At 44.1% G+C, this 22,288-nt stretch overlaps 1 protein-coding gene across 1 annotated transcript in view; it reads right to left on the minus strand.

Annotated features, from left to right (window-relative positions):
* LOC112068585 (intersectin-1) overlaps positions 1–22,288 on the minus strand; it is a gene marked incomplete at its 3' end in the record, with an annotated part of 49,103 nt that overhangs the window by 3,333 nt on the left and 23,482 nt on the right. Inside the window, exons 6-22 of the mRNA XM_024135756.2 lie at positions 20,183–20,344; positions 19,907–19,982; positions 18,968–19,080; positions 18,809–18,872; positions 18,314–18,451; positions 17,848–17,960; positions 17,178–17,440; positions 14,106–14,255; positions 13,863–14,003; positions 10,810–10,897; positions 9,784–9,923; positions 4,583–4,704; positions 4,191–4,393; positions 3,662–3,783; positions 1,985–1,999; positions 664–992; positions 346–520 (exon numbers count right to left, since the gene is read on the minus strand). Of these exons, the coding sequence (XP_023991524.1) occupies positions 346–520; positions 664–992; positions 1,985–1,999; positions 3,662–3,783; positions 4,191–4,393; positions 4,583–4,704; positions 9,784–9,923; positions 10,810–10,897; positions 13,863–14,003; positions 14,106–14,255; positions 17,178–17,440; positions 17,848–17,960; positions 18,314–18,451; positions 18,809–18,872; positions 18,968–19,080; positions 19,907–19,982; positions 20,183–20,344 (2,414 nt within the window). The remainder of the gene's footprint in view (positions 1–345; positions 521–663; positions 993–1,984; positions 2,000–3,661; positions 3,784–4,190; positions 4,394–4,582; positions 4,705–9,783; positions 9,924–10,809; positions 10,898–13,862; positions 14,004–14,105; positions 14,256–17,177; positions 17,441–17,847; positions 17,961–18,313; positions 18,452–18,808; positions 18,873–18,967; positions 19,081–19,906; positions 19,983–20,182; positions 20,345–22,288) is intronic.

Genomic DNA, 22,288 nt, shown 5'->3' on the forward strand with positions numbered 1-22,288 from the left:
GGAAGAGTGTGAGAGAAGGGAAGTACTACAGAATCTCTATGTGCTGTTTCTAAGTCCTGCTCTTCATTCGTCTGACAGTACAACCACACTGCTTTAGGAGTCAATATCATTCTCCTGCTAGGCCTAGGTGATATGTTCCTGTGCTCCTCAGTGTCATCTAAACTGAGTGTTACAATAAAATGTATTATTATTATTACTATTATTTGACTGATGTGTGTACTTTGTATTTCATTTAATTTTGCATGTTGCAGGGCTCATTTGTAAAAGAGACCTCAGTCTCAATGGGACTCCCTCTTTTTAAATAAAAAGGGTAAAAAAATATATACATTTTAAAAACGACTGTACCTGTCCCAGGACGGGAGAAGGAGAGGAGCCAGTGAGGGTGGCGGGTGTGAAGGCAGAGCGCTGGCGCAGCTGGCCCCCGGGCCCGGCACTGGGCACAGAGAGAGACGGCTGGGTGGGCCAAGCGTCCCAGCCCTCCCCAGTCTCAGTCTTCTCCACAGAGCTGGTGGACGGCCATCTGAGTGGAGAGAGGCACACACAGTTTACCAACTCAAACTCTGATTTCTCTTCAATTAATAACTTGGTGTAGGTAAGACTATGATAGAAAAACACTTGTGTATTGAGTGCTGTGTGAGAGGAAGGGTTGGAGCTGTCACTCACGTGGTGCTGAAATCTGCCCAGTTACTAGATGCCGAGGAGGAGGAAGAGGCGGGACCATGGCTAGGGCAGGGACCGGGGGCAGGGGGAGCTGTTGCCGGGGGAGGGGTTGCCATTGGCTGGCTGGGTGGCATGGGTGTGGTGGAGACGGCGGTGGGTGTGAGCCGTGAGGCCAGTTTGGGTGGGGTGCCCGTGGTGGCAGCACTGGCCCGCAGGCTCATGGGAACCTCAGATTCTGGGATCTTCTCTGCGTAGTTGGCAGGGAACCAGCCCGTCTTCCCCTTCAGCTCGCCGCCCAGCCAGCCTGGCTCACCTGTCTGGGACTCGTCCACCTGGGGGTTGAAGGTCAAAGGTCAGCTCACCATCATAGCACTACAGAGCCAAAGAAGACTATAAAAATGACTAGAACGGATATTCTCATTCAAGTCATGCTGGGATGAGTGGACCGGGTGGGCCATATTGAGTGTACCTTCTAATAATTATATTTCTATGCCAAGAACAATCCACAACCCCAGTTCTCAGGGATCTATCCATTGGACCTTTTCCTTTAACCAGCTACAGGCTCATAGCTGACAGCGGGGTTAGGATCAATTCTATTTCAAATTAGGAACATGTACTGAAAAACTTTGTTGAAAGCAATGGGGAAATTCCTGAATTGACTGAGTTAAAATTGAATGGACCCCAACTCTGACTGACAGACAAGGCAAGTAGTCTGGACCAAGATACTGTCGAGCCAACACAGGATTAGATTGATAAATTGTGGGAAAACAAATTAAATTAAGAGCGGTTACAATAAATCCTGTGGACTGGGGTTGCCCAGCCATGTGTGGTTATTCCTTATTTAAAACATACAACAGAGCGGTTGGACCACTTTTGGAATGGATGTTCGCGATTCAAAAGACAAGTCGAACATCACAGCTTCCTTTCCAAGCATGCGGATGGTCATGAAGAGAAGCTGAGAGAATAAGAATGACAGTGGATGGCTTTGGGACTGCTTTGTTGAAGGAGTACTTGGTGAAATGGGATCAAATGTGTCTGTATAAACGTCTCACTCTCTGCAGCTTACAAGATGCTTTATCCAGTATATAACGTAGAGGCACGCCTGTATAGATGTATGATCATATGCCATTTGAGAACAAGTGTGTATCCTCCGAGTATACTGACCATATAACGGATATACAATCACAAACATGCAACCAACGGTTAAATTCTTTAAGTGCTTATGAAGAGACGACAGCAGTTGAGATGGACACATGATGGACCAATGAGAGCAGGTGTTGGGATCACAAGTGAGCAGCTGATTAGACAGTGGACCTGCACTTACCCACTCCCCTTTCACCTTCAGGTAGAGTGAGCAAAGTCGGGAGAGAGTCAGGAAGCAAAAGTTAATACTCACACGCACGCATGCAGGCAGACACACTCATCTAGAGGTCGACCGATTAATTAGGGCCGATATCAAGTTTTCATAACAAATCGGTAATCTGCCTTTTTGGAGGCCGATTATGGCCAATTACATTGCAATCCATGAGGAAACTGCGTGGCAGGCTGACCACCTGTTATGCGAGTGCAGTATTCAAAAGAATCTTGTGGCTGCAAGGAGCCAAGGTAAGTTGCTAGTTAGCATTAAACTTATCTTATAAAAAACAAATCAATCTTCACATAATCACTAGTTAACTACACATGGTTGATGCATATAATCAATGCGGTGCCTGTTAATTTATCATCGAATCACAGCCTAATTCAACTTCGCCAAACGTGTGATGATTTAACAAAAACGCATTCGCGAAAAAAGCACATTCGTTGCACAAATGTACCTAATCATAAACATCAATGCCTTTCTTAAAATCAATACACAGAAGTATATATTTTAAACCTGCATATTTTGTTAAAATAAATGCTTGTTAGCAGGCAATATTAACCTGGGAAATTGTGTCACTTCTCTTGCGTTCAGTGCAAGCAGTCAGGGTATATGCAGCAGTTTGGGCCGCCTGGCTCGTTGCGAACTGTGTTTCTTCCTAACAAAGACCGTAATTAATTTGCCAGAATTTTACATAATTATGACATAACATTGGAGGTTTTGCAATGTAACAGCAATATTTAGACTTCGGGTTACAACCTGTTCCGACAAAATACAGAATGTTTCCCGAATTTCACTGAAAGAATAAACGTTTTGTTTTCGAAAATGATAGTTTCCGGATTTGACCATATTAAATGACCAATGGCTCGTATTTCTGTGTGTTTATTATAAATAAGTCTATGATTTGATATTCGATAGAGCAGTCTGACTGTGCGGTGGTAGGCAGCAGCAGGCTCGTAAGCATTCATTCAAACAGCACTTTACTGCGTTTGCGAGCAGCTCTTAGCAATGCTTGATGCACAGCACTGTTTATGACTTCAAGCCTATCAACTCCTGAGATTAGGCTGGCAATACTAAAGTGCCTATAAGAACATCCAATAGTCAAAGGTATATGAAATATAAATGGTAGAGAGAGAAATAGTCGACGCATTATAATTCCTATAATAACTACAACCTTAAACTTATTAGCTGGGAATATTGAACCACCAGCTTTCATATGTCCTCATGTTCTGAGCAAGGAACTTAAAACGTTAGATTTTTTACGGCACATATTGCACTTACTTTCTTCTCCAAAACCGTGTTTTTGCATTATTTAAACCATATTGAACATGTTTCATTATTTATTTGAGACTAAATAGATTTTATTTATGTATTATATTAAGTTAAAATAAAAGGGTTCATCGTTCATTCAGTATTGTTGTAATTGTCATTATTACAAATATATTTAAAATTGTCCGATTAATCGGTATCTGCTTTTTTTGGTCCTCCAATAATCGTTATCGGCGTTGAAAAATCATAATCGGTTGACCTCTACACTCAACCACACACTCCTTTGTTCATATAGATGAATCACTTTACATAAACCTCCATAACATACGCACACAAATGGTGCTTGGCAGGAGTGATTGACAGCGTGCCTCTCACCATGACAATGTCTCCGGGGGTGATGGTGATCTCATCGTGACTGCGGGCATCAAAGGGGTACAGCGCCCGGTAGAAGACCACCTTGACCTTGTCCTGGTTGAACCCAGTCACCGGGATCTTGTCTGCAGGGAGGAGACGAGGAAGGGAGAGAGGAACACAGGACAGGGTCACATCTTTCTCTCTCACCCACGGAACCAGGCACATCCAAACGTTCTTAGAACTTCTACAGTAGGACCTCTGAGATTTGAAAATGTTTGGAATGGATGTCATGTCATTCGGGAACACTGAAATACTCGAGACTACTTAAAAACTGCATTAAACTTCACAGAAAATATGAATTGTGTGAATTGAATCTACATGCATTTCCTAATCATTTATTCAGATACCTACAGTACACATACTGGTTGTCTGATTTAATTGTCCCAGTTCGATATTGCCCCTGGTCAGTCCAGAAATCTGAGGTTTTGTAAATCTGAGGTTCTAATGTATGCAAGGCTTCTTTGTAATACATTTTATTTTTGGCACGTACCACCCGTGGGCCATGGGCTCTGGTTCATGAGTTTCCCTGGTTCAGGCTGCTCCATGAAGAGCTGGTTGAGTTTGTCCTGCATGTCCTTCTTAGTGCGCCCCTCCTCCTCACTCACGCGCTTCATCCAGGGCTGGGGGGGCAGGGTGGGGGCCTCCACCGTGCCCTCATCTTGCCACGCCAGGCCCTCGTCAGTGGCAGACAACCTGGGGAGAGGAAAGGGGGTGTTAAGAGGTAACCTCTAAAATGACTGGATCACAGTGATGGGGCTGCATCCACGTAACCCATGCAGAATGAGAGGACATAGGAGCAGCTCGCTCACACATATGGTGTCCACGCAGACAATCTCACACACACACACACACACACACACACACACACACACACACACACACCTTCCGTCTGTGAGCTCGGCGGACTTGGCCCTCTCCTGGGCGATGGCGTGGATGTTGATTTCTCCCTCCAGGTGATCCTTCTGCTTCTGCCTCTGCTGCTTGCTGTGGATCTCTCGGAGCTCCTGCAAGGCAGCGTGGGATAGAGGAGGACCGGTGAGGGGGAAGTGTGGGCGGGATCGCCGGGACTCAACACAACACTCACATCACAGTGAGGCGTCGGCCATTTTGTGCCCTGTAAGCGCCATTATTACCTGATGGAAAGTCTGTTTAGTCTACTGCTTCCCTCCATTTAATCTCATCTCTGTGTTTTCTCCAATTAATGCTGGGCTACTACTACTGAAATGTAGGTTTGGTTGGATTTTTGGGGCGGACACACTTGCACAAAACATGGCCACCGCCGCGTTCATTGGACAGCTCTCGGAGTCTGGGGAGCGCTGCACATGAACCACTGAGGGAGGGTTAAACGACCCCTGGGTTACTATGGAAACACCACTGGAACTGGAAGATTGTAGTGTTTCAGTGCTCCGGGGTAAAGTTTCCCTTAGGTACAGATCTAGGATCAGCTTAATCTCCCCCAATCCTAATCTTACCCCAGTAGGGTTAAAACTGACCTAAGATCACCGTCTAGTGGCAACTTCGCTCTGCTCCGGTTTGAGCACCAAATGGAAACACTACTGGTTAAAGCCAAGTGGTACCAACCAATCACAGAGATCATTCATGGTTCTGGGAGAAATCTGAGCCAAACTATGATTCTCAAAAGCACAGACTGATATGGGGTTCGGTCAAGAGTTGAATGGGAAATTCACAAGGATCATAGGTAGTAATTCAAACCCATCTTCTCTAAAAGGGTTTAGAAAGTCTTAATATACAGTCTGAGCAGGGAATTAAGTTCTGAGGACTTGATTTTCCTGAAGGAATTACTATCAATATCAATCAGTCTTAGATTAGATGAAAATCCAATTTAAATTCTATCTTCATTGAGCAGAGGAATAATCTAATGTCCATATCTGATACGAGGAATAGATATCCGACATGTATTCAGATCACACATTAAGGCCAAACGAGCTTGAGAACTTTTGGTCCTGACCATTACTATGGCCCATTTGGACAGAGTGACTGCTGGGTAATGTAGTCCGGTGTTAGAGAGCACACCACAGCCCTCAGTTAACCAGGCTCATAGGTTAAGATTGTGATGAACCATGCATTGTGAAACACCATGCAACCAAGGGCTTCACCCCCATATGTTTAGTTGGCGTGTCATCAACACATGGGGCTGGAGAGAGTGAGGTACGTTCAAGAAAGCTAGATTCATTTAGTACTCGGTTAAAATGGTGAGACACACGACTGACTGAGAACCTGTGAAGATTTCTTTAAATAGTCTCACAATAACAACTTGAGGATAATTTTCATATTGCCTCAATCTATTGATAAATGACATAAACCCTGTTCATTACCTTGAACATTACCTTGTTCTATACTTCTTTACCGTACCAAGTCTTCAAATTAGCCTATGTCTGTATGGATTTGATCTCCCAAAATAGTAGGCCCTACACCTCAGTTCACTATTAAATAAATACATCACTAACGCTAGTGGCCACTCACCCAGTAGAAGGACTGTACAGCCGCAAAGCGTCGGTCGAGTGTGCTGTTTTTAATCTTGTCCTCCTGCCATGTAATTAAACAAAGGCATTTCATTTCTTCCCAATAAGACAGAGCCTTAGGAGTCTTTTGGGACGTTTTTTTGTGCTTTCTACAGATGTTTACCAATGCAACAAAAGTTGGTCTTAAAAGTTTTTGGGGATACCAAAGAGGTAAATGTTGTCCTCCCACCGTAACCAAAACTACAAAGCCTGACAACATAAAGCTCAAGGAGCTGAAAAATCTAACATTGTCATTGATTCGATTTAATAAAATTAAATAGCCAAACAACCAGGTTCATGCACATGGTGGCTAACAACATTGACCGGAGCTCTGTCCCAGTATACACTTGCATACTACCTAGTGTGACCCAGTTGACTTTGGTCTTGGCAATGCATACTAAATAGTATGCGAGTGTTTTTATTGGGCCCTAGTCTAGAGGGTTTAGGAGGCAATGAGAGAGATATATTCCAGCACCACCCAGAGGACAGATAAAGGAGGGAAGCGGCTGGCTTTTTATTAACTCGCTGCAGGGCTACTGGGGCTAAAGCTAAAGACGCTCAAGCGGAAGGGCGGCATGGCTTTGCTTTGACCGGCCCTTCACAGGAAGCAGAGGAGCGGTAAGGGGGTTGGGGTGGGGGAGCACGGGGGGAAGGGCGTGGAGGAAGAGGAGGAGGAGGAAGAGGCAGTAGGGACACCTGCAGGTAGACATCTATACGCTGCAAACAGGCCAGGAGGGCTGAGAGACAGTCCAGCAGCGTCTGGTCCACCGAGCCCCCCTCGGACTGAAAGAGACACACAGGGACCCCAAGGTCAAGGGTCAGATAGAACAGCAGCAGTGCCACCGAGGTCAACAACAAGGTCGTGTTCATTAGGCACCAAACAGAAAGAAACAGACTGAAAAAGGGAGAGACTACTTGCCCAATAAGAAAAGCACATTTTTGTTTTCCATTGCGTTGTGCTTAATGAACACGACCCAGGTACACATCCAGATCAGACTCAACCCCTAGCCCTGACCTGGCGCCTTGAGTTAGGTGGCCCAACAGCCCCATGTGGCTGTGTCCGACGTCAAACCATAGCAACCCACATACAGCTTAACCATATATTGATTCCCCAGGTTGAGCCCCCAGGATGTTGTGGGGAAGAGGGCCACACTGCCCGGAAGCAGCACAGCCTACCACAGACACAGACACGGGGTGAGCCTAATATACCCATCACACTACTGAGCCCAGTGGAGCCGACCCGTGCAGAACCGTACTGCACTAGGCCTGGTTACGCATCCACCATAGTTGCTGGAACCGTGCTTTGAAAGGACAATGTAAAATTGAGCCAGTCTAGCACAGTTCCGGTTGGCCCTGTAGTGTGACATGGGTCAAACTTTCTTAATCAGTTAGTAAGGCAGCTTCCTTCTTTAGCATTGGGTTTCAAATATGCTTAGTAACAACAACAGCAGCAGCACACGGAGTTATTCTGGTTGGTTATTATTCTCCAGAAGGGTGCACTACCATAGAGTGTCCTGCGGGGGGCAGCAGTGCTGGTGAGTGGACTACCTGTCGCCCCCTCTGCTCCTCCAGCAGCAGCTCCAGACGGAGGCCCTCTATCCGGGCAGTGTGGCCCTGATAGAACGCAGCCAGAGACTGGACGGACAGGCGAGGGCAGAGGTCAGAGGGCACGGGGAAAAGGTCAGCCAAGCCACACAGACCAGACGGGGGTGTCAGGGTGGATGGCGGGCGGGGCAACAGAGTGAGCAACAGTCAGATACAGTGAGAGAACAACAGTGTAAACCCCCACGTTTTCCCCCAGGTACAGACCTAGGATCAGCTCCCCTTCCCCCAATCCAAAACTGACCCAAGATCAGTGTATACAGGCAATTTCACCCTACTCCACTACAGTGCACTCTGCATGTAGTGATCACATTCACACATGGCAATTTGATCACTATAACGTTTCTATGACCGCATTCACTATAAGCGGAATGCACTGTACTGTATATCTGAAATTCTGGGGCCCTGATGTGGTATGTGGAGCAATTAACTAAGTTTTGGTTGAAAAGAAAAAGGACTAAAGTACTGAGATCACATTGAAATTAAAAAAGGGGGATCATCAGACACACAAATCATCAAGCYCTCTGACAGTCTTGGCRCCCCAACACACAAACACAACACGAAGAGATGCAAAGGTATCGTTAGGCAGAAAGAAAGTWCTGGAAGTCAGTGTTTTAAAATTGTCCACTGTCAACTGTTAAACTGAGCACATGGGGCAAATCCTAACTTCCATTTATTAAGTCAGATTTGCATTTGGTCTCTTATTGAAATCAATGCATGGTGAAAATTAGACTTATGTGGTAGTTAGGATTCACCCCCCTATGAGAAGAACTGTAGCCAGTTGTTGGTCACTTCTTGTCTGTGCTCTGTGGGATAGGTCTATCCACTGGGAACAGGAGACAGGGACAGGGCACTCTAACCCTGTTCCTGGAGAGCTACCATCCTGTAGGTTTTAACTCCAACCTTAATCTAGAGCACCAGATTCTAATAATTAGCTGGTTGATAAACTGAAATCAGGCTAGTCTCAAATGGGGTTAGAGTGAAAACCTACAGGAGGATAGCTCTCCAGGAACATGGTTGGAGAGACCAGGGCCGGGTTTCCCGATAGCGATGGAACTAAAGCTTCCATAATGTTTTAACGAGGCATCGTTCCTATAAAAACGGCTGAAGATGTCACATGCTTTTCCCAAAGCACCACGTACAGAGAATGTTCATAAGTGTGTCGTTGGAGCATGTGTCGATACTGATAGATTCGAAAGAAAGTCAGCGTTGCTCTCGGATCAGGTTTCTCCTTTCAAATCTTATTTTAGCATTCGAATTATTCCACAATACTGACAACAGATCTGCACCTAGAGAGATATCATCGCCTATATGGCAGCAAATATTGAGGATGTTTATTCTAATGCCAACCCTATCATAAGGCACTAAATCACAGATTTGGTACATCATTGCGCACATGTCACACAGCATTAAATATACTGAGACAAAAATTATAGACAGTAGCATTGCAAAAAATAACTCCTTGATTGAACATGACATTTATTTGAATAAGCTTATGATAGAAATATAGGTAATAGGCCTAAGTAGCCTAAACCTGTATCTTCTTTTAATGCAGTCATCTCGGTGTTCATTCAAAGCATTTTTTATCCTTCGCTTGTTTGTAACAATTGAAAAAAAATTCGACAACTTTCTATTTGTAGTCAACTTCCTTCTGAAGTTAACTGCGGTCACAGAGACACAGATCAACATCTTCATTCCATGTGTACTGGAGATATTCTTTGTATGAAGTGACGCAGGGTACAAAAAGCATCTAATGATGCACTGTGCTGTTCTACGAGTGGTCTTGGGGCAGTCGGTAAATAACGAGCGTTTTCAAGTGAAACTTTCATGCCAATGGTTTTGAGAAACACCTCAGAGATTTAACGATGCTCCTACGAAGGTTCTAACGATGAACTTAGCCTTAAAAACCGGGCCCTGGTCTGTAACCTAGTAAGATGAGTGGTTAGTGAGTAGTAGTACCGTGAGCTGGGTGTTGAAGGCGTCTATCTCCAGCAGCTTGGAGCGGGTCTCTCTCTCCACGGTGTCTAGCTGTTCTCTCAGCTGCTGCCGACTAGACTCCTTGACCTCCACTGCCTTCTGCAGCGACGACAGGGAGTCTCCTGGACAAGGACGGGGTTGTATTTATTAGTGCTCAGCGTAGCAACTTTTTTGCAGCAGAAAACTAAAACAAGCATTTCTTATTGGACAAGTTTGGCTAGCCCCTCCCCATTTGGCCCGTTCATTTTGAACCTAGTGAATATGACCCAGAGAGCAAGCGCCGTATCGGTTATTATAAACCGGGTGGTTCGAGCCCTGAATGCTGATTGGCTGAAAGCCGTGGTATATCAGACCGTTCTAATTCCGTTGGTAACCAGTTTATAATAGCAATAAGGCACCAAGGGGGTTTGTGGTGGGTGGCCTATATAGACACCACGGCTAATGGCTCTATCCAGGCACTCCGCTGTGCATAAGGACTTAGCTGTGGTATATTGGCCATATACCATATACACCTCTTCTGGTCTTATTGATTAAGTATAGCATGGCAGTCAGTATTTCCCTTTTGCAGGTGGGTTACAAAGGCCCCTCAGGCAACAGATTGTCAATTAAAACTAATAGGCCAGATTATTTGATGTGGCGCTAGGTGGGGGGCACTTCCACACCTATACTATGGTAGGGGAAACACTGTGGAACAGGAAATAAGGCAGTCCAATGTGGCCTACCCATGCACAGTATGATAGCATAGCTAGGACTAACTAGCAATCAGGCTAAAGCTAACTACTCATTTATGACAAGTACATGGGGGAATAAAACAATGCATTTACGTGGGAATTATTGTATGGCCTTAGCATAGAATTCACAAGCCATCTATAACAGCAAAGCATATAGTACAGTACACGGTCAGAGTCCCAAATGGCTCCCTATATAGTGCACTACTTTTGACCAGGGATCTGGGAGACGCTCTCTGTAGAAAGATGTGCGGAGGTGAGGTGAGGAAGCAGTACTTACTGTGCAGGCTGTTCTGTTGAACCTGTTTGAGTTGTTCGTTTAAACACTGTTTGTCAGGGATCAGCCTGCCGAGCCACTGCTGAGAGTCCTGGGGGAGACAAACAAAGCAACGGCAAGTCTTAAGGAAACTGCATCTGTGAATGTTTAAACGTTAAAATGAATTTGGGATCCTTAACGTTAAGAAAAATCCCTAACCGAAAAACAAATGTTTTTTTCGCCCCCCCCCCCACACACTTAATTAAAATCTCAGTGCAGTTATCACAAAACGTACTATAACCCATAAGGGTTATAGTCAATAGGCTATAAAGGCCTGGGAAAGTTGTGTAATTCAAATAAAACCAGAGAGGAAGAGGCAAACTTCAGGCTACTTTGGTGAATTTGCAAGGTAAGACATTGCGAGATGCAGATTACCAAAACATATGAGCACGTTTCTGCCTGCCCCACCTCTCCATCTCTCTCTCCCTCGTGTTGGCCTGCCTGTTTGCTAATGATCAGATCAAACTTTATTTGACACATGCGCCGAATACAATAAGTTAAGACCTTACCGTGAAATTTTGAATTACAAGCCCTTAATCAACAGTGCAGTTCAAAAAGTGTTAAGAAAATAATTACCAAATAGACTAAAATAAAAAGTAATAATAAAAAGTAACACAATAAAATAACAATAACGAGGCTACATACGTATCAGTGCAAGTGTGTGCTCAGTCTTCGGTCTGTTGCATGTAGAATATACTAGCCTATTCATGGCACCGATTTCGCAGGGATACAGATTGCCTCATAATATGAAATGACAGTAGGCTACCGGTAGCCTTTATCGATGACCCTTTTCAGACATAATGGAATGTGGCCTCTTGAAAGTGCCTCGGCTACGGCACATCTGTCTCTCTGTCAGGGTAGGCTACACTACGGATTTTTAAAGTGCAGACACTAAACATTCTCTGGAGATCTGAGCGGGCATTTTAGTTGTCTGTAAAGGAACGAGGCTTCTGAAGCAGGACTAACGTCCATCACTAGGCAACCAGAACCGTTAATCAAATGACCTTGAGCTGCAGAACAATCTATCCTAAAAAAATGACCAACCAAGACATTTAGTAGAAATTAAACATCTAGCTACCATAAAAAAACTAAAGAAAGCAGCACATCAAATCAGCAACATTTACTGTCGTTAGGGAGAAAAATACAGAACATTTTATGCCGGAGCAGAATTCTACTTTTGTTGTCTGCAAAGTTACCAATTGTCGCTATCGATATGTTACTGTAGCTGCGTTCTGTCTGTAAAGGGTCGTGGTAGATATAACTTCATTGCCCGGCCCTAGAGGTCATACATACGTAACAGGACCATTATTCTGCATTGTAAATCGACGTGGAATCTTGTGATTTTTTTGTTATCTTTTTAACTGAAAACCGATAAAAAAGTTTAAACGTTAAGCAAAAATTGTCAATTTGTCACATCCCTAATCTGTATAGGGTTTGGGTGGAGGATATGCACCTGAGGCTGCAGCATAATGTGTGTGTGTGTGTGTGTGTGTCAGGGTTTCCATTAAGAAAATGTGGGGCCGGACATTTGACTGGCAGCATTTTAATTTAACGGACATTTGAGAAATTTACCGGAACCATATGCATTGGGTGCGTACCATGATTAGAGCGTCCACCCACAGTGCTAAATATGACAGAAATCACATTTAGATTATGGTAAATCATATTAAGAGAACATGCAACGGCGTGCATCCTTTTTACCGACAAAGTTATTTTAAGTTCGATGCGAACTTAAAATAACTGCCACATTTACTTTTCCTGAGCCAACAAGATGACAAACGAACAGCAAATCACTAGCCTATGCTAATCCAATATCCCCCATAGTAGAAAAGTTGACTTATTCTATTGGTCAGTGTGTCGTTCTGTGTGAGAAAGAAAAAGACTATTCCAAACAGACTCTGGGACAGTTGTGGGACGATAGATCCCAAATTCACACCATCAGTAAGCCTAGGCTACATATACAGTGTCTTCAGAAAGTATTCAGACCCCTTGACTTTTTCAACATATTACAGCCGTATTCTAAAATTGATTAAAAAAAGTTTCAAAATGTTTGCTAATTTATTACAAATAAAAAATATCACATTTACATAAGTATTCAGACCCTTTACTCAGTACTTTGTTGAAGCACCATTTTTACTATTTTCTACAGCGTAGAATAATAGTGAAGACATCAAAACTATGAAATAACACATATGGAATCATGTAGTAAGCAAAAAAAGAGTTAAACAAATCAAAATATATTTTAGATTCTTCAAAGTAGCCACCCTTTGCCTTGACAGCTTTGCACACTTACTGGGACAGTGAATAATTTCCTATTCTTTTGGCTCTAGAATAATGTATGGTGTCATTTTGGAGTCCCTTTTATTTGAAATAACAACAGAATATGTTTCTAAACACTTCTACATTAATGTGAGTGCTACCATACACTACGGATAATCCTGAATGAACCGTGAATAATGATGAGTGAACAAGTTAGACGCCTAAATATCATACCCCACCAATAACGCTAACCTCCCCTGTTATTGTAATGGTGAAGGATAGCATGTCTTGGGGGTATGATATTTGTGCGTCTAACTTTCTCACTCATCATTATTCACGATTATCTGTAATCATGGTAGCATCCACATTAATGTATAAGTGTTTAGAAACATATTCTGTTCTTATTTACAATAAAAGTGACTAAATGTACACAACATTATTCACAATTCATTTCTATTGGGCACAAAAGAATCTGAAACGCAACCAAAACAAACAGAAAATGCATGCAACAAATTTGTAGTCATAAGCTTGATGTAATCTTTGCGTGCTATGAATATGTGACCAATTACTTAACTTTTGACTACTTTAATATACATACAAGTGAATTTGTCCCCAAAATTAAAGCTGACAGTCTGCACTTTAACCTCATAGTCATTGTTTGATTTCAAATCCAAACTTTTGGAGTATAGAGCCAAAAGAAGAAACTGTCCCAATAATTATGGAGGGGACTGTATGTGTTACACAGGGTGTGTACGTACCTGCAGCTGCTGCTGGAGGTGGGTGATCTCTGCGATGCGGATCTCGCGGGTCTTGTTGGTGCTCTCGATCTCATGCCGCTGAGCAGACAGGCGGAAGCGGATGTCCTGCAGCTTGCCCTCCAGCTGGCTCTTCTTGTCGTTCTGGGGAGGGAGGGTGAAACTAATTATCATACCTTATTGTCTTTTCTTCCAAAGAACAAAGTAAAGACAGTTATGATGGTGTGTGTGTGTCTCTGTCTTTACCAGTGCCTCCAGCTCTAACTCCAGGGTCTTCTTGCGGGCTTTGAGCAGGACAATGTTCTCCTGCTCTCGGTTCCTCTGGGTCAGCAGCTCCTGCCGGCGGTTCCTCTCCCACTCCAACTGACGCTGACGCTCCAGGTCCCGCTTTGCCGCCTAGCCCGAGGAAACACAGAGGGAATGCTATACTGTATACGTAGAAATAGTGCAGAGCCAGCCGTGGTTCGAATGGTAACACTTCCAGATCTACGCACATATTCAACTTCCTGCCGGAGACCTGGGTTCAACCCGCGTTTCCACCTTTTTCTCTACACCTGTCTCCCCCTGCCATTAAAGCAGTGCTTCTCAATTATTTTCTGTTTCTGTTACTGTTCTGTTTTCTGCTAGGAAGAAGTAAACATTTCGCGCCCCCCAACTCTCCGCTGCGACTGTAAATAGTATAATTTGTCTATAAAATTGTTATAAGTACACCTCTGCATAACATTGTATCCTTATTAACATTAAAGAAAAGAAAAAAAGAAAGAAAGACTTAAAGTGCATAAATTTGCCTGAAAAAATTCATAAAAATCAAGCCTTATTTAAACAGATTTTTTTTTTTGACAATTTGATACTGATAAATAAAATGAAATATAATCAATAAATAATAATAAATTCAAATTGATCAGCAACATTAACTCAGGAGCACAATATATGAAACACTTTGACCTATAAAACAAAAATGAATAAAACTATTTGTACTGATTTTTTAAAATCAAAATGAGGAAGTGAGGATTAATGGCTACAATGAGCACGTTTTGCAGAGCACAGCTTTTCGAAGCGGGGTTTGAAGCATGATACTGCAACTCTCAGCTCCTGCTCAATGTTTAGCTGGGACCTGTACTTGGTCTTCAGTGCAGCAACAGCAGAGAAGCCAGTCTCACAAAGATAAGATGTTGCAAAAGGAAGAAGAATGCCCATGGCCCTCTGCCCTAAGAGTGGATACTGCCTCTCTACACTCAGCCAGAATTCACTCAGTGTCTGTGATGTGAACCTCAGTCTCAATGTGGAGTCAGACGTCATATCAATGAACTGGTCCTCCTCTGCAGAGCTGAAACCAGTTGGAGCTGGTGCATTGAAAGGATCTCTCACCCAGTCATATTGGGAACTGTTTTTAGGGAAGTACTTAAAAAAAAATCCCATCAGTGATGAAATATGCACCTTAATATATGGAATCACTAAGGTGGCATCATAGTCAGTAGTGTCAACAAATTCATGCAGGTTCTTGAATGAATCAGTATTTCCTTCATCAAGTCGCCTGCCCCACATTGCAAGCTTTCGAGTGAAAGAGATGATCTTCTCTGTGACCTGAGGGAGGTGTTTATCTTTCCCTTGAAGCTGTAGATTTAGTTCATTTAGCTTTCCAAATATGTCACTCAGGTAGGCCAGTTTTGCCAGGAAGTTCTCATCACWACATTTTTCTGCGAGGTCATACTTGTGCTCCTGCTCCGAAAACATTCTTATCTGCTCTCTGAGCTCAAAAACTCGGGACAAGACTTTTCCTCGTGACAGCCACCTTGCTTCACTGTGAAACAGCACAGCTTGATGTTCAGCTCCCATCTCCTCACAGATAGCAGAGAAGACTCTTGTTTTTAGTGGTCTGGTCTTTATAAAATTGACTACACCTACAATGTCAGTCATAACCTCACTTAATTCAGAGGAAAGGTGCCTTGATGTCAGTGCTTCTCTGTGTATAACACAGTGGGTCCACTCAGCATTAGGTGAGGCCTTCTTGATGAGTGCCCAAACTCCTTTTCTCATCCCTGCCATGGTCTGTGCACCATCACTGCAAACACCAATGGAGTTCTCCCACTTTAGCCCATTCTCAGTCAGGAAGCAGTCCAGCATTTTGAATAGCTCTTCAGCTGTGGCTCTGTCTCTGACATATTTACAAAAAAGTAGATCCTCACACAGAGAGTTTGTCACGTCAAAACGTACATAAGCGATAAACAAACAGCCTTTGTTGCTGTCAGTTGCTTCATCGAACTGTAAGGCAAAACGTTTGTCTTTGAGTTTATCTACCAGCTGTTCTTTAAGATCGTTAGCAATGTCATTTATACGTCTGGCGACAGTGTCATTGAACAGAGGGATAGTTTTTATTTTTGCAGCACTTGCGTCATCCAGCATGACAGAGACCATGTCTAATGCTGCAGGCTGTATCAGCTCCTCTGCTATGGAGTGTTTTTTGTTGTTGCATTGAGCAATTTGGTACGCCACCTTATATGATGCTAACAGTGCTCGCTGGTTTACTGAAGTAGCATTCACAAAGCGGGACGATTGTTGGCAATATGCGGCACGTTTTCGCTGAAAAAACTCAAGCGGCTTATCAGCGTGATTGGGGTGTAATGTCTTTAAGTGACGCCTTACATTTACATTACATTTAAGTCATTTAGCAGACGCTCTTATCCAGAGCGACTTACAAATTGGTCTTAATTTATTTGGCTTCATGCTGTCCGCTGCCAACATTTTTAGACACAGTAAACATACCGGTCTTTCCTCGTCTCCCACCGTAGTCACAGTGAAGCCAAGCGCTACATACGCGTCGTCATATTTCCTCGTCTTAGCTTTCGGGAGACTTACGTTTGTCTCATTATCTCCGTCTCTCTCCGCCTTTCTTTTCATCCCGTTAAATATTTTTCCATGGTGTCTCTTAAGGGTTTGTTATCTGCACTTCATATATCCTGCTGTGTGCTCTTGTTCGGTGCAACAAAAAAAACTACTCCCTGCGGCAAAAAAATGATTGTTCCCCGGGGTCACACGCGCACCCCCTGGCATGGCTCCGAGCCCCCCCAGGGGGGCGCGCCCCACTATTTGAGAAGGACTGCATTAAAGCAATACAATAAGGAGAGTGAATATACAAATCTTAAAAAGACAACGTAGTAGAATGGTTAATACACACACACTGCATTGGTTCCTGTGTTCTTCACTTTCCCCTTACATCTCCCCCTCCACCTCTCTCTCTTTATCTATCCTCACTGTCCTCCTTACCCCTCTTTTCCTTCTCTACCCTCCTTACTCCTCTTTCCCACCTCCTCTCCTCACCTCTCTCCTCTCGATCTCCTTGCGTCTTTCCTCCTCCCGCTGCCTCTCCATCTCCCTCTGCCTCTCCAGCTGCTTCTCCAGCTCCTGCTGCCGCCGCCTCTCCTGCTCGAGCCGCTCTCGCTCCTTCCTCTCCTGCTCCTCGCGCTCCAGCGCCGCCAGACGCTCCTGCTCCTTGCGCTGCAGCTCCAGCAGGGCCTGTCGACGCTTCTCCAGCTCCAGGTTGCCCCGTTCAAAGTTCTCCCGCTTCCTGTCCTCGAAAGTCACTTTGGGGAGACAGAGATAGAGGGGTCAGAGAGAGAGAGAGAAATGGGGGACATATTTTGCCCTGTTGCCTAATTTTCAGGGGCATTTCTTGGAAAACTGGGGCCATTTTTATAGACCTGTTTATATTTATAAAGGAGCGTTTTGCTGTGTGTTTAAAGGGATTGGCACATACATTTTTGGACTTTAAAATTGATGATACATAGCCATAGATTCGAGAAGAACATAGCTCACAAGCATTTTAGTTTAGTTCAACTGACGCACCGCACCCAAAATGTGAGCTCTTTTTGCTCCATTGTTCATGAACAACGTAATTGTAAACAAACACTGCATCGCTTCAGATCTATCACTTCGATCCCATGGACAGTCAGTCACCCATAGCTCGGTCTATGAATTTAAGAGTGGTTACGTTTCTCCAGCTTCTGTTTCTCGCTCTCCTGCTCCTCTTCGGCCTCCTCTTGGACCCGCTGGTCAGTGGAGTGCAGGCTGGTGACAGACACCCCGCTACCACTACGTACCCTCCTGGAGACGGACATCAGACCACAGTCAGAGCAGCTCACTAACCTACAGCACCTCATATAGGGCATGGATGAGCAGGACCAGGGGTTTTTCCTGACCGTGTGACTTGACCAGGAAAAACTCCTCATGGAATCAATATAGACTGATTGATTAATAGTTAAAACAATAGGAGCCAGTGTTTTTCCGGGTCAGGTCACGGGGTCAAGGAAAAAAACCCTGGCCGTGGTGAAGGGCAATAAGATCAATAAAGCATCTTTAGACAAGACTGTCTAAGGTAAGTGCCGGTATCAATGCCCTGCAGACAGAGGTAGAGCTAAGGGGCATTGCCAGACAGCAGAGGGTGCAGTGGATTGTACCTAAAGGTGGGGGGGATGAAGTCCGGGGGCAGGATAGGGGGCAGGGGCAGGCCGGACATGGCCATGTCAATCAGGTGCATGGCCAGGATGAACTCCTCAGCCGTCAGCTTGCCGTCCTGGTCGATGTCCGACAGGTTCCTATAGARAAACAGGGAGAGGGGGAGAGAGAAAGAGAAAGACGTGGCATGTTACTGCCAGCCATGCACTTCCTGTCCTGTGACTAGCAGAGTGGAGGAAGGTGAAACAAGTGTCGTTTAGGAGCACCCTGACAACTGATCCGAAACCAGTTTTGCTTTTCACCCTCCTAAACACCAACTGATATGATTAGTTTTGCCATCTGATGGTTAAGCTGATCCTAGATCTGTGCCTAAAGGTAACTTCTACCCAGAGTCAGCAGAGAGAAGCAATAGTCAGAGAACAGAGAGCAGCAATGTGTGAACATATAGGAATTAGTGGTCAAGTATCCTAAGTATTGGCTCCGCTCCCATCTCTTACCATATGGATGCCAGCGAGGTCTGGGGCAAGCTGGATTGCATCAGGATGGTTCTTGCTTGGGGTCCTGAAAGACGAGGATAAAAACATGAGCTCTTTTGAGAAACCGCTGATGTGGATYGGATAAACCGCAATGAGTATTGTTGACAGACAAGGACTTACCGGTGAGGTGGCCGCTCATCATCTTGTCGTGGCTGTTGAAGAGCTGCCGGTACTTTAGCCGGGACGAGCTGGGAACAGCCCAGTCAATGGGGGGCTGGGGGGGCACAGGGGCGCTAAGATGGAGAGGGGGGGACAATATCTTATTAAAAGTGTATTTTTAAACAGACTTTTTGATGATGCCTCACATCTGCTTGTATCTATTCGTTGTTTTTTTTAATAGTACTGTTGTGTTAAGTTGTGTGTTTTTGCTGTGCTGTCTGTGTCGGAGCCAGTTGGAAAATGCCTGTAAGACGAAGACAAATTTCCATTATAAACCTTTACACTCGTACCGGTATACGGGTTGAAAATGGCAGATTTGGACATTGATAAGCGCCTAAATTGGAACACAGTGGCTGTACAGTAACATGCTATACATGACGTAAGAACTCAGGCTCTACGCTTCACAGCGCTGTATGGGTTTTGAGTCTCGTTTGTGTCATCAACTTTGGTCAAATAATTTTCCCATAATCTCCAAACGGTTCCCTTTCAATTGCTACCATGCTTATGTATATGATTTTCATATGTCTTCTGTAAGAAACATTTAAATTTATCCATATAGGCCAACTCCCACAAGTGTAAAGGGTTAACTTAGGAAAAAAATTTACAATAAACTTTAAACTTGAACATGAAGTTATTTTTGTGTAACGTTGGAATGCAAAGCGGTCTGGACAGAAGAATTACTCTTCTCCAACTGACAACATGGGAGGTAGGCTGTGCATCTCTTTTTAACAGAGGGATCTCATCTCAAAGTGATGTGATGGTATTTTAATGAGCTAGCCTGTTGTGTGTTCCAAAAAAAAAAAAAGACTTGTGTCTAAGCACAAACACAGCTACATTTGTCCTTTTGCGTTTGGGCTCAGTGAGCAGGGGCCATTCTTCCAAGTGGGTGACGTGACTCACCTAGAAGTCTCAAAAGACTGGCCCTGCATCTTGGCACCGGAGCGGTTGGAAGAAGAGCTTTTGTTGAGTGTGGTGGCTGAGAGACAGAGATGGAGAGAAAGAGACCGAGAGAGATGGGGTCACAAAAAATGTTTATAAAAAAAGGAGGTTAAGAAAGGATTAAATCAACAAAGTGAGATGCTCTGAAACGTTGCCAGAGGGCTTCACTGTCATTCACTAAAACGCCGCTTTGAATATTCAGTGGTGTGTCTAATGGCGATGCTGATTGGGCCATACCTGGGTGGGAGAAGCCCGTCATTGGCGCTCCGTTGGCCAAGGGGGGTACAGACGGGTGCACGGACGACACCAGAGGGGGGGACATACCCACCCCTGGCATAGGGGGCATGGGTAATGGAGGGACTGCTGGGAGGCCTGGCATTACCCCTAAACCATGCATTCCTGCAGGGTAGAATGAAGTAAGGTATGTCAGACAAACATAAGACAACAGACCTCCATTCATTTTCTATTGACAAGCCTATTATTTTAACGCTGTGTTTATTATTATTTTCCCCACTCATCCAAAATCGAGGAGCCCACAAGTGCTGAGTTCTGACTGATTACCCTTGAAAATTAACAACATTAGTCTGGTCATAAACAGGCAGTGCACAGCAAAATGCCCTGGTTGTCAGGGAAAGCAACCAAATATCGACCCAGGGCGTTGCCTGTTCAAATACCAGAAACAACATGGTTGTGCTTTGAGATAATAGGTAGTTAAAGGTTTTAAATTGTCCCAGTGAAACATCTAGCTACAGTTGAAGTCAGAAGTTTACATACACTTAGGTTGGAGTCATTAAAACTCATTTTTCAACCACTCCACAAATGTCTTGTTAACAAACTATAGTTTTGGCAAGTCGGTTAGGACATCTACTTTGTGCATGACTGCAAGCAATTTTTCCAACAATTGGTTACAGACAAAGGCCTACCATCAAACTCAGTGCCTCTTTGCTTGACATCATGGGAAAATCAAAATAAATCAGCCAAGAACTCAGAAAAAAAATTGTAGACCTCCACAAGTCTGGTTCATCCTTGGGAGAAACTTCCAAACGCCTGAAGGTACCACGTTCATCTGTACAAACAATAGTACGCAAGTATAAGCACCATGGGACCACGCAGCCGTCATACCGCTCACGAAGGAGACGCGTTCTGTCCCCTAGAGATGAACGTACTTTGGTACGAAAAGGACAAATCAATCCCAGAACAACAGCAAAGGACCTTGTGAAGATGCTGGAGGAAACRGGTACAAAAGTATCTATATCCACAGTAAAACGAGTCCTATATCGACATAACCTGAAAGGCCGCTCAGCAAGGAAGAAGCCACTGCTCCAAAACCGGCATAAAAAAGCCAGACTACGGTTTGCAACTGCACATGGCGACAAAGATCGTACTTTTTGGAGAAATGTCCTCTGGTCTGCTGAAACAAAAATATAACTGTTTGGCCATAATGACCATTGTTATGTTTGGAGGAAAAAGGGGGAGGCTTGCAAGCCGAAGAACACCATCCCAACCGTGAAGCACGGGGGTGGCAGCATCATGTTGTGGGGGTGCTTTGCTGCAGGAGGGACTGGTGCACTTCACAAAATAGATGGCATCATGAGGCAAGAAAATGATGTGGCTATATTAAAGCAACATCTCAAGACATCAGGACAGGAAGTTAAAGCTTGGTCGCAAATGGGTCTTCCAAATGGACAATGACCCTAAGCATATTTCCAAAGTTGTGGCAAAATGGCTTAAGGACAACAAAGTCAAGGTATTGGAGTGGCCATCACAAAGCCCTGATACTCAATCCTACAGAAAATTTGTGAGCAGAACTGAAAAAGTGTGTGCGAGCAAGGAGGCCTACAAACCTGACTCTGTTATACCAGCTCTGTCAGGAGGAATGGGCCAAAATTCACTCTGCTTTTTGTGGGAAGCTTGTGGAAGGCTACCCGAAAGTTTGACCCAAGTTAAACAATTTAAAGGCAATGCTACCAAATACTAATTGAGTGTATGTAAACTTCTGACCCACTGGTAATGTGATGAAAGAAATAAAAGCTGAAATAAATCATTCTCTCTACTATTATTCGGAGATTTCACATTCTTAAAATAAAGTGGTGATCCTAACTGACCTAAGACGGGGAATTTTTACTAGGATTAAATATCAGGAATTGTGAAAAACGGAGTTTAAATGTATTTGGCTAAGGTGTATGTAAACTTCCGACTTCAACTGTATGAACATAGATGGTGCAGATGATATGGCAGAGTTGGCTTTGAGCACTCTAAAGTCCATTTAGTTAATGGTGGCCATGGGGACAGTAACATTGGTGTATCTCATAGCCTAGTGGCACACGCTCCTAGTCTCTTGTA

This window comes from Salvelinus sp. IW2-2015, unplaced genomic scaffold (assembly GCF_002910315.2).
Source record: "Salvelinus sp. IW2-2015 unplaced genomic scaffold, ASM291031v2 Un_scaffold586, whole genome shotgun sequence".
In the NCBI taxonomy this organism is placed as follows: Eukaryota; Metazoa; Chordata; class Actinopteri; order Salmoniformes; family Salmonidae; genus Salvelinus; species Salvelinus sp. IW2-2015.